The sequence below is a fragment of the Hylobates moloch genome, unplaced genomic scaffold (assembly GCF_009828535.3).
Source record: "Hylobates moloch isolate HMO894 unplaced genomic scaffold, HMol_V3 SCAFFOLD_4, whole genome shotgun sequence".
NCBI classification, from domain to species: Eukaryota; Metazoa; Chordata; class Mammalia; order Primates; family Hylobatidae; genus Hylobates; species Hylobates moloch.
The window spans coordinates 61,026,141-61,039,220 of NW_026652279.1; the positions used below are offsets into that span (position 1 = coordinate 61,026,141).

The 13,080-nt window shown below is 39.5% G+C and overlaps 1 protein-coding gene across 7 annotated transcripts in view; it reads left to right on the forward strand.

The window, feature by feature from the left end:
* The window catches only part of ABI3BP (ABI family member 3 binding protein), a 248,619-nt gene that overhangs the window by 214,241 nt on the left and 21,298 nt on the right, over positions 1–13,080 (forward strand). For all 7 annotated transcript variants that reach the window (XM_032150299.2, XM_058437575.1, XM_058437574.1 and 4 more), the window contains 4 exons: positions 4,447–4,524; positions 6,266–6,358; positions 9,291–9,419; positions 9,949–10,017. In XM_032150299.2, coding sequence (XP_032006190.1) covers positions 4,447–4,524; positions 6,266–6,358; positions 9,291–9,419; positions 9,949–10,017 — 369 coding nt within the window. The remainder of the gene's footprint in view (positions 1–4,446; positions 4,525–6,265; positions 6,359–9,290; positions 9,420–9,948; positions 10,018–13,080) is intronic.

Here is a 13,080-nt window from a genome sequence, read left to right on the forward strand (position 1 = left end):
CTACTTATTAGTCAATGGGCACATAAGTTGGTTCCATATCTTTGCAATTGTGAATTGTGCTGCAATAAACATACATGTGCATGTGTCTTTTTCATATAATGACTTATTTTCCTTTAAGTAGATACCCAGTAGCAGTATTGCTGGGTTTAATGGTAGTTCTACTATTAGTTCTTTAAGGAATCTCCAAACTCTTTTCTCTAGAGGTTGTACTAATTTACATTCCCACCAGCAATGTATAAGTGGTCCCTTTTCCCTACATCCACACCATCTCATCTATTGTTTTTTGACTTTTGATAATGGCCATTCTTGCAGGAGAAAGGTGGTATCTCATTGTGGTTTTGATTTGTAGTTACTATAGGACATGTTCTTTATGGTCTTAGACCACCTAAGGTTGTGCCCTTGGAAGACTTAAAAAAAGAAAAACAGATTCTGAGGCCTAAAGACTACAGACCTTTGACTGTTGAGGTCTCTATAAAAATCTTGTGATTCCATAAGCCCCAGGAATATCTTGAGCTCAGTATTTTATATGTTATTTCACATCATTATAGATATTTTCCCTGATGTATGTGTATTTTATACATGTATGTGTAGATAGGTATTGCTCTACCCCAAGGTTAGAAAGTAGCCTGCAGAGGTTGAGATCTAAAGTGGGTCATTTCTCTAGCATTCTGCTTTTCCATGGTTTCCAGAGACATGTCCCAGCTTAGCTGATGTGTCCTACCTATTAAAATCTCCTTGAGACCTGCCTACAGAGATGCTACAAGCCATGCACACACCAGGCCAAGAGATTGTGCAAACTACAGCCCCACAGGCCAAATCTGGCTCACTGCCTGTTTCTGTAAATAAAGTTTTATTGGAAACACATCTCCCTTTCACATTGTACTATGTACAATGTGTACTGTGTACAAAGGTACGTATACAGTACTATGGCAGAGTTGAATCGTTGTGACAGAGACAGTATGGCCCACAAAGGTGAAAATATTTATTGGGTTAGCATGGGGTTAGCAGTCTGCATGTGGTTAGCAGACTGTTTCTGTAAAGGATAAATGTTTTCAACTCTGTGGGCAAAATAGTCTCTTTCACAGATATTTAATTCTGCCATTGTGCTGTGAAAGCAAGTATAGAAAAAGTTTGCCAATCCAGTGCTAGACAATCTCTCTGACTTTCTCCCTGAGGGAAGTTGTGCAGCTATTTTTTCATTCAACCAACATTTATTGAAAGCCCATTATGTACTAGGCAAGGTGTAATTCTGAAACCACCTTGGCACATATGATTTGGCAGATATTGTTAAATACCTGAACCCTAGACTCCTTTCTCTACACCCTAATGAGGGAACCACAATTTACTGCCCCCACATGAGTGGGCTGCACGATAATCCAGTCCCCTCAGGCTGAGGAATGTGTTTTTCTGGGCTGTAACTAAATCTTCCAGGCTGCTGGCTCCCTGCCTGTGGCTTTTTAGCCAGGTGCTAAGATTTGGGACAAGAGTGCAGAAACCAATCATCCATAAATATCACCCTTTTTTGATCACAGGGAATGAAGTCACTGGTACATTTAAGAACCGATTTCCAGTTTACTCTGTTTGTTTGCAAAGTTTTTGTTACCATGGTTAAAAATACCCAAATTGTTACTTCATTTCGGATGATAAATTGCTGAGGGGTGAACTATGTAAATCCAGAGATTTTTGGAGGACTCTCATATGAAGGTTGGGGGCTCATTCTGAGGCGCAAGTCTTGGTGCTTACAGAGCTGACTCTGCCCTTTAGAAGATGTGTTGGTTAATCCTGCCTGAGGGAAAAAGAAGTCAGGTCACAGCTTGGGCCAGACTGTCTAATTGGGTGCCAATTCCTGAGAATTTGTTCTTTACAGTATCTCTTACTGATTTTCTCCTTTCTCTTACTGATTTTCTCCTTTCTCTTCCCATTCCCTCTCTGCTGCCTTTGGCCTTCATTTGCTCTCCTCTGACTCAAGGCAAGAGACGTTCACTAGTCCCTCCAGTTCTGGCCCGGGTGAAATGCCTCAACAGCAGCTAGGTGCAGGAGAGCAAGTCCAGAACAAGAGCTCAGTCTCCTGTCCCCAGATCTTGCCACTGAGCCACACAGCTGCCCTTTGCATGGCCCTTCCCAATGCTTTCAGGCGCCACTGTCTTCTATCCATTTCTAAAGGCTGGAGAAAGTCCAGTTTTGCAGCTGATTCTCTATTTGATTTGGGAACTTATATCTAAGGATCATAAGAATATGATGCCTCTGTCTCCACCTACATAGAAAATGGCTCATTTCTTCCCGTTTCTCCCTGGATTAAAAAAAAGAGGGCAAAGGAATTTGTATCTTTGGTCTTACGTATAATGTAACTCTGCAAAATTTGGATTCTCTTCAGAGCTCCTAGATTTCTAACCTACCAGCCCCTGTGACTTGGTGGATTTGCATATGCCTGATCAGCGACTGCTGGCAGCCTTGGACTACTTTCTGAGTCCCACACACCCGTGGCATGGCTGGATAACACATGCTTGCCAGCTATGGCCATTTAGCCCTCATACAGTTGTGGCAGCTCAAGCCACCCAAGAGACAGAGTAGAGGGCTCTAGGAATATATTCACTCAGAGTTACTATGAGGAATAGCAGGAAGAAAATGATCAGAGGACAGTAAGTACTCTGTTATTTGCCTCTTAGTGCTGAAGAGATAGGCTTTGGATCCTGGCATATGTAGGCCTGAATCCCACTGCTTCCTAGCTGTGAGACCTTGGGCAAATTGCTTAATCTCCCTTTGCCTTGGATTTTCTCATCTGTGGGATGTGGATTATATTCCACACACAGAGGGTTGTAAGAATTAAGTCAAGTCATGAATATGTAAGGCACTTGGCACAGTATTGGATCAAGATACTTTGTTTTTCAAGGGCAGGAAGATTTGGAAAGGGGCTGTAAAGAAGGGTCTACTCAAGACAGCCTACTAGCCTTCTAGGGTATATAAAACTTTGTGTTACCCTGGAGAAATCGTGGTAAATCAAACCTCGGCAAGCCAAGTTACCCCAGTGACCCACATGCAGGTATTCTTCAATTCCCTATGCTGTTCACAGAGTGACCACTCAAATGAGCCATTTCCCTTCCCCACTACCCCTGACAGTGAGACACAGGAGGAAGACTAATGAACCATTTGCTTGTGGCCTACCTATGGGATTAGTCACAAAAGTCATCGCCCCCAGAAACATTTTTTTCCTACCACAAATAAGCTTTAATTCATGATTCCGTATGTAATTTCTCCATGATTTTATATATTTTATCTCTTACTCAAGCAGCAGAGGATGTGAGATTGCAATATTAGGTTCATCCCCTGAATGTCATAAATTAATGTGAAAATGTCATCTTATTTTTGGGAGGCAAAGCTTCTGTTGTATATTTAATATATCTGCCCACACATTAAATGAAATCAACTATATAATGTCCCCAAACAGTTTCTGGAACACAGTGAGTCCTCAAAACAGGGTTGTTGTCATTGTTAATGTACTAACTAGTATATTAATGTAAACATTTCATTCCTATTTTTAATATGTAAATTACAGTCAGGTCCTCAAAGTAGTATGAATTCTTTTTTAGGACAGGTCATTACTTCTGAAGTGATTTTTATTGTTTAAATTCTAAAAATGTCTGTTTCTATTCTTTTATAATGAAGACTGTCACCCAAACTAAGGAAGATTATTTTATAATATAAAAGAATAATTTTTAAAATACGACAAAAACCTAATTAGTTCCCTGTGGGATTGCTACCCAAAGTCCAAGCCTGAGTATTTAGGCAAATGGCTGGTAATAACCACAAGATTACTGAGGGGCTTAGGAGACAAAATATCACACAAAGTGATTTTCAAATCAGTTTATTTCAAACAGTAATTTTGAGTTAGAGGCCTGCCCAGGGCTAATTTACAAATCCCAAAAGATCATTTGCGGTCTCAATAGCCTCATAGCTAATGCCACTCCAGGAATAATTTTAAAGTCAATTCATTAAGTATAGACCCAAACACATTGGAATTCTAAGGTGTATGTGTGTGGTTTTTTTTTTTTAATGGGCATAGAGGGATTGGAAGAAAAAAATTTTTTTTGAATTACAAAATGTACTGATGAATATTGGCAAAAGGTGGCCAGTTACCATAAATGAAATCCCACCTGGTGAGGCAATACCACCCAGTAAGGCAGTGCGGGATGAGTTTCATGAAAGATTTGGACAAAACCACAATTTACCATGAAATGCTAATTCTACAGAGAAAATATCACAACTAGTGAATGTAGGGTTTTTATTTTTTTCTATAGCCAGATAATAGAAGCCCGTTAAAATATCTTGGCATGAAAACACCAATGCGCCTGCTCTGCAAAGAATGTACGTTATTACTGGCAACTCTACCAAGTTTCCATGGAACATTTTCGCTATATGTTTATTCCCTTTCATTATCTCTGCTCATAGGGGTCAAGCAAGCACCCAGGCCATCAGGTGTTGGTAGAAATGTATCAGTGGACTCTACTCACCCCACTAAAAAGCCAGGTAAGGAATAACATGCTGACTTTTATGACAGCTCAGCTCTGAAACTTGGATGGTAACTGCAGTATCATTTCTTGTGGCAAAAACAGCCACAAGTATCAGAACCATGCACACAGTGCATGGGTATTGCTAGGAAAACATTTGGAATATTATTTTTGGAGGAATTAAAAGTGCTCTATGCACAAATTAAATATTAATAGGAACTTCCGATGTGATACTAACTGAATCATTACTTTCTATAATGTTCTGAGGGGCCATAATGGATAGATGCTGCAGAATCACTGTGGTTTCTAGTTTTTATCATGTTTAAGTTTTGGTGTTGTGTAACTTATTACAATATTTTTTTGCCTGAGATTACTTAAGTTCCTGATTTAAGAGTATGCTCTATGTTATAGGCCAAAAATATGAACCTGGTGACTCAGAATACCTTTGCATTGAATAAGGACTTTTATTAATGTCAACCACCAGCACACCCCTGAACACACACACACACACACACAGAGAGAGAGAGAGAGAGAGCCTTTCTCTTACTAGTATACCAGACATTTTCCTGGATTGACTATTTTTCTTGAAGATTTTAAAACCAACATATGTTATGCCAAAAAAAGATATAAATTGTTTAACTATAGCACAAGACTTAAAATGTGGGTTAAAGTGGACTTCTCCGAGCACCTTTGACCTCGCCAACCTTTCTGCAAATTATAAAAAGGTGCCTGTTTACCCCACCCTTTAGGCAGACAATGAGAAAAACAATGCCCTTCCTCTGGGCTGGCAGCCTTGCATGAGAGTTCATAAGTGGATGAGCAGAGCAGGTGCTAAGCTTTGTCCCCCACTTACACCTCCTGGGCCAAGTGTCTTTGTGCGGTACGCAACTACCACAACTGTTCACAGCCTGCTCCCCACAGATACAGACTTGTTTCAGCCATCAGGGTTACCTCGATGTAGTGTTTGAGAAGTTCTAAAGGGTTTTAATTATAATTATATAATAGAGCTGAGAATGGAGTAAAACACCCACAAAAGGAGAAATTTTATGCTTTAACAATTTAAAACTAAAATGGTATAAGAAATTGTAGGCTCAAAATAAAAGGCAACTGGGGATAATAAAGTTCAGAAGTGCTCCTGTTAAGTCTACATGGAAAATGAAAGATGTTAAATTCTATACGTGTTTATAGCCTTTCAAAAAGTAGATATACCTACGTACAATCATCTCTTGGTATCTATGGGGGATTGGTCCCAGGATTTTCCTCAGATACTAAAATCTGAGGATGCTCAAATCCCTTATATAAAATCATATAGTGTTTGCATATAACCCATGCACATCTTCCCATATACTTTAAATCATCCACTATAATACCTAATGCAATATAAATAATTGTTATGTTTTGTGTTTTGCTGTTGTTGTATTGTTATTTTTATTGTGGTTTTTAAAAAATTTTTCCATCCACAGTTGTTTGAATTAACTGATGGGGAACCCACAGATATGAAGGGCCCGACTGTATATTCATCTATAATGAGGACATGTTTTCTATATACTAAAGTGCTTTGTTGTCCCTGGTACATTAACAACATTAATTTATAGGAATATCTGAATATATTTGTGTGCAGTTTTCTGTAGAATCTATTCTCTGTCATTCAACTGCTAATTATCAAACATTATTTTTTATTTTTAAAAACCCTGTTTTTTTCGATAGTGAGTCTTTATGACGGCTTTATCTAAAATACAATCTCTTATCCACAATCCCAGGGACTCTCCGCCCACCCTTGCCACCCAGACCTACACCCCCACGAAGAAAACCTTTACCACCAAATAATGTCACTGGAAAGCCAGGAAGTGCAGGTACGTAAGTCATGTACCTTTCCTTCTCCCGCCATGATTTCGGTTTTACTAGCCAACATAAGCTCTTCTTGGCATGCTAGCAACAGGCACACTATTGATGTGTGTGACACGTTTGTGTTGGCCCTGAAGACTAGACACTGTAAATGATGGCTTTCAGGACTTACAAGCTGATTCTTGGACAGAAAGAAGGAAACCATCTCTCTGCATCTAGGCAAATTTGCTTCTTAGATGTCTGAGTGCTTGGAGCCTAGATTGAAGCTGACTCAGACCCTTCAACAAATGGATTATTTTGGACAAGATGCTGTACATTGCCAAGGCCCCAAGAATAATAGGTGTGATGACTTGTCATTGACTTATTCTGTCTCCTGAAATAAAATCCTGTGTGTCCCACTGAAAGCTCTCCTATCCAACAGCCTTCATGCCAGGCCTGGTATGGTGCTCAGGGGAAGATTTGGGACTAAAATATTCAGGGTGACTGAAAGGCCTAGCCTGTGCAACAATACAGGAATATGTTTTGGAGGCAAGCTGCCTCTTACCTCCATGTCTGGGCACACACATTGCTCCTCCCTATAGAATGACCCTTTTGAGGCTTGGGATACTCAGATTCATCCTTTTCTTTAAAAACCTTCCCTAACTCCTCAAGGTAGTCTTGGCATTGCTTCTCCGTTCTTGTCCTTGACATACACCTCTGTTAGAGCAAAGAGAAAATTGTTTCAGAACTGTTTGTTTGCATACTTCTCTTCCCCAATAGACTGTGAGCTCTGTGATGACAAAGTCCTTGGTTTTTTTTTCTCTGAATTCCCAGAACCAAATCCAGTGCTTAGCACATAGAGGATATTTGATGAGTAATAACAAAATGAATAAAGGAATGAAATTGAGTCAGTAAAATTCACCTAGTTCAGATGGAAGCTTTACCTCATACTGAGGGCTCTTCATCCAGGACCTGCCAGCAAATTTCAGCATGTTCCCCATCTTTCCTCCCTCTCTCCAGAACACTACTCCCTAAATGTTTTGTAGGTGGAATCGGGATAAAAGTGTTAAAACAGCTGTGAAAGATGAAACTGATGAGGATCGCTGTGAAAGGGAATGGATGTCACCGTTTTCACAGGATGAAAGGAGGCTGTTGTGATGGAGCTTGTAGGATGTCCCATGTGCACAGTGAACTCTAGGTCATTTTCCCATGGGCTGAAGGAGGAAGCAGCCTCCCATCCATACCTCTGGTGCCTTTCTGAGTCAAAGCCCAGTGACATGGCCTTGCTAGGAGACCGGGTTTCCCCATTTACTATAACCTGGGGCAGCTGTGACTTGAGCTCCAGCAGCTTGCAGATCAGACTGGATGAGCCACAGGGTGATGCCTGAGTGTGCCACTTGGGGGCCCCCTCCAGAGCAATGCTGTGAGGCTGTGTGCCTTAAAGAGCAGTTTGACGGCCTTGGTGCCTGCCATATAAACCCTTGTTCTCTCCTGTCAGTAAACGTAGCTTTGGTACAGCCCACCCAGCCTGAAGAAGAACTGTAAATACATTCCACTTCTGAGATGAACCCTATTCCCTGCTCTCCACCCTCACCCTCTACCATTCACCTCTAACTCAAGGGAAATGGCTGCACTGAGGAGCCAAACCATAACTGAGGGCACTGGTACAGATTTGGCCTGATTAGCATCACAGAAAGTATATCTTGAATTCCAGTCCAATGTCCTGGAGTCCTCTGAGGCTCTCTCATATGTGTCTGTGAGCACAGTCTGGGGCTGCCATGTGACATGTGCCACTTGCCCTCAATCTCCAGATCTACCCAGGCTTCTGAGTCCCACTGTCCTCACCAGGATGAAAATGCTATGCTATGCCAGCATTTCCTGTTGACTCTGCCAACCCTGGAAAGCCCTTGTGGACTGCAGTGCAACTTCTCTTGGGTTTTGCTTGACCTCTTATTGTGGCTCATACCCACTAGGGTCAGGAACATGCATCCCTGGAGGCCAGGCCAGAGGCCCATCTGACTAATCAGCCCTGATTCCATGCTGGGCCATAGTCCTCGGGTCAGGCTTGTATCCCTTGACTCTCTATTGCCCAAGAGTGACTCCTTCTCCCAGGTGGAACATAAAATTCAATCTAGTCTCCTTTCCACTCCAAACACCCAGACTTGCCTGGACCTTGGGATGGATCCAGTTTTAGGCACTTATAAGTGTTTTAAGAGTGGAGGAGTCACTGTTGAATATAGCAATCAGGGTAGCACTATACTGGCCACCAGGCCAGAATCATGGACATTAACCCTAGGAATCTTTTTCCTTCTTCTCTAGCCATCTTCCATGCCTGCCACTGAGTCTCCCTGACAGCTCTCATGTCCACCCCTTCCATCCAGTCCCACTGCCTTTGCTGTAGTTCACCTTCCTTTCTCTTGCCTACACAAATGACTCCGTCCCTAAAAATAACATCCAAATCCATGATATTCAACTTCTTTCACGATCTGCCTTTCCTTGCCCCTCCACTCTCAGCTCTTATTGTACCCCTTCAAGTTAAACACACCAGGCTGTTGCATGCTTCCCTGACACGGTTCTTGTTATAACCTTTGTCTATAATACAGCTCTTGTCTCTGCCTACCAATAATTTCTCCTGTATTGGCATATCCTCTGTGAAGGCATTTCTCTGCCCACTCCGACCTGACAACCCTCCATCTTTCCTCAGACATAACCACTCCCTCTTCTTATGCGCCACCTCTGTGATGTTATCTAGTACTTTTTTACAATGTCTATAATAATGCTTTGATATACTTGGCTCATACATCTATCTCCCCCAAGAGTCAGGTCGTTTTCTCTCCAAGGCTGGTCTATAGTGCCAAGCCACATGGTGAGTGCTGAAAAACATTTATGGAATAAACAAATGTTTATAGGAAACTTGGCAGTGTGCCTATAAAGCCTGACTACTTTGGCTGTACATTACAGGAATCATTTCATCAGGCCCAATAACTATACCACCCCTGAGGTCAACACTCAGACCTACTGGAACTCCCTTGGAGAGAATAGCAACAGATATAAAGCAACCAACAGTTCCTGCCTCTGGAGAAGAACTGGGTTCGTATGGCAATCAGTTCTCACTGGATACTTAGCTGTGAGGTGCAAAAGATTTTAAATGTTGGTGGGGATGTGTGAGTCTCAGTTTGAGGTCTTCCATTTTACTCCATTTTATGATTAATACGGTTGTTTTTAATTTTAAAATTATACTTATTTTCAACACTCCCTTATAGAGTATTATCCTTCCCTTAGCAGATATAGAAGAAACTGCCTAACTCTGGTTCATAAAAAGATCTAGACTACCTAATGCTACTACTAAATCACATTGTTACCAACTACACATATCTTAAGTTATTAGTGCATATTAACTGCTTGGTTATAATTTGTAATTCATTACACTATAGAACACCTTGCAGCAGGACACAACTAAAGGCCTTATATTGTGGATGAATATGTATAATTTTAAAAAATCAAAACTGCAAGCAGTTTACAAGGAGAAATATTGAATATCTTTAGTCTACAACTTTTTCATGGTATTGTGAAGCTTTTTTATCTTTTGCTAAAATTGTTCATTATTTTCCATTCTCAGAAAATATAACTGACTTTAGCTCAAGCCCAACAAGAGAAACTGATCCTCTTGGGAAGCCAAGATTCAAAGGTATGTATGATTGGCTGTGCATCTCACATTTGAAAAGGCTATTTTTGGTAGGTGTATCAGCCAGTTATTGCTGTCTAACAAACCACAAATCTTAGTAGCCTATTATAATAAGGATTTATTTTTCATGAGTCTGCAAGTCAACTGGGTGTCAGCTGATTAATCTAGGATGTGTTTGTTCTGCTTCTAGCAGCAGGTAGAGCTAGGCCTCTTGTGGGTTAGACTCAGGTCCACCCCACATGTGTTTACTCTGATTCCCAGGATGAACAACCAACAGTGACCCAGGGGAAGCCATTTTCATAACAATGCAAAATCAAGAAATGGGGTGTCTGAATGCAAAACCACATTTAAAGCTCCTTTTTGTGTCATATCTACCAATATCCATTGGCCAAAAAATGTCACACAGCCAAGATCAAATCAAGGATTGGGGAAGAATACTTATCCTATGGACATAAAGAATAGTTTTGAACAACAATCTACCACAGTAGGAGAGATATAATATGACATAGAGCCATTTTTTTCTGAAATGTAACATTTGATGAATTTTAACATATGTATACACTCATGAGACCATCATCACAATCAAGATAATAACCCATCTATAACTTCCAAAAGTTTCATCATGTATCTTTGCAATACCTTTCTCTTATTCCTCCCACTCAATCCCCCAGTGCCTACGTGACAACAGGCCTGCCATACTATAGTATGTACTTTATGAAATTTTATATAAATGAAAACATACAGTATGAACTCTTTTTGTCATCAAGCTTCTTTTATCAGCATAAATATTTGCAAATTCGTCTATGTTGCTGCATGTATATCAGTAGTCCATTCCTTTTTATTGCTGACTAGCATTCTATTATTTGGATATTCAATAATTTGTTTTTTTAGTAAATGCATTCATGGCATTGCTATTTTTTTTACATTACTGATAAAGCTATCATGACCATTCATGTACTTGTCTTTGTATAGCCATATGCTTTCATTCCTTTGGACAAATACCCAGGAAGAGGTGGCTACATGACATATAAGTGTTTATATAACATTTTAAGAGACTGTTTTCCAAAGTAGTTGTACTGTTTTACCTTTCTATCAGCAAAGATGAGAGTTCTAGTTCCTCCAAATCCTCACCAACATTTGTTATGGTCAGTCTTTTTTATTTTAGCCATTTTAATAGGTGTGTAATGGTATCTGATTATGGTTTTAATTTGCAACCACTTAATAACATTGAACATCTTATGTGCTTATTTGCCATCTATATATCTTTTTTGCTATTTCCAATATTTTTGACCATTTTAAAAAATGGAGTTGCTTGTTTAATGTTGAATCTTTGAGAATCTGTATTTTCTGGATACAAGACCTTTTTTAGATACATACTTTGAAAATATTTTTTCCCAGGGTGTGTCTTCTAATTTTAATGAAGCTCAGTGTATCAATTTTTAATAGAATTCACTTTCTTTAATAGGAATTGAGCTATTCAGAAGAGTTTTTCTTTTCTTTTTTTTTTTTTTTGAGATGGACTCTCGCTCTGTCGCCCAGGCTAAAATGCAGTGGTGTGATCTCGTCTCACTGCAACCTCTGCCTCCTGGGTTCAAGTGATCCTCCTGCCTCAGCCTCCCCAAGCAGCTGAGACTACAGGTGCCTGCCACCTTGCCCATAGTTTTTGTATTTTTAGTAGAGATGGGGTTTCAACATGTTGGCCAGGCTGATCTCAAACTCCTGACTGCCAGTGATCCACCCGTCTCGGCCTCCCAAAGTGCTGGGATTATAGGTGTGAGCCACCACGCCCAGCCTGCATTTTATTTTGGGTGTGTAGAACCTTACATTTAATATGGCTATTGATATTGGTACATTTAACTCTTCATCTTGCTATTTGCTTTCTATTTTTCCCATCTATTCTTTGTTCCCTTTTTTCCTCTTTGTCAATCTTCTTTTAGGTTGAGTATGTTACGATTTCATTTAATCTTTTTTGTTGTCTTATTAGCTGTAACTTTGTTTTATTATTTTAATGGTTGCTTTGGGGTTTATAGTATGTATCTTTAACTTATCACAATCTGCCGTCTAGTTATAATGTACAACTTCACATATAAGAACCTCACACTAGCATAGCTTTACTCCCCTCTTGGCCCTTGGACTATTATTGTCATACATTTTACTTTTACATGTTATGTACATTACCGTAAGGTGTTTTTATTTATGTTTAAACAGTAAACTATTTTTTAGAGATAAATAATAAGAAAAACATTGTGTATGTTACCTGTGTGTTTACTGTCACTGCGCTTTTCATCCCTTTGTGTGGCTCCATATTTCTGTCAGTATTGTTTCCTTCCTACCTGAAAGACTTCCTTTAATATTTCTTTTAGTGTGGGTCTTCTGGTAAATAAATTCTTACAGATTTTGTATGTCTAGAAAAAGTGTTTTGCTTTTAAGGTATTTTCACTACTTATTAAATTCCAAATGATGTCTTCTATTTCAATAATTGAAGATGCTGCTCCAATGCCTCTCACTTGCATTCTTTCTAGTAAGAAATCTGCCACAATCCTTATCTTTGTTGTTCTGTATATAACATGTCTTTTTTTTTTGTCTGCCTTAAGGATTTTCTCCTTATCACTTGTTTTGAGAAACTTGTTTATGACTGGCATATAGTTTTCTACATTTCTGTTGTTCCTAGGTATCTTTGAGCTTTTTGGATCTATGGGTTTAGAAATTTTATCATATTTGGAAGATTTGGGACCATTATTTCTTAAAATATTTTTTTCTGCTCACCCACTTCTTTACCTCAGGTACTCCAATTACATGTATATGAGACCACCAGAAATGGTCCACACAGCTCAGTGATGTTCATTATTTTTAATTTTTATCTTCTCTCCCTCTTTTTGGATGTTTTTATTGCTATGTCTTTGAGTTCACTAATCATTTATTCTGCATTATCTTATAGGTATTAATTCTAACCAGTGCATCTTCTATCTAGTAGCTTTCATCTCTAGAAATTTGACTTGGGTCTTTTTTAGTATCATACATGTCTTTACTAACTTTTTGAATATGTGGATTATAGCAATAACTATA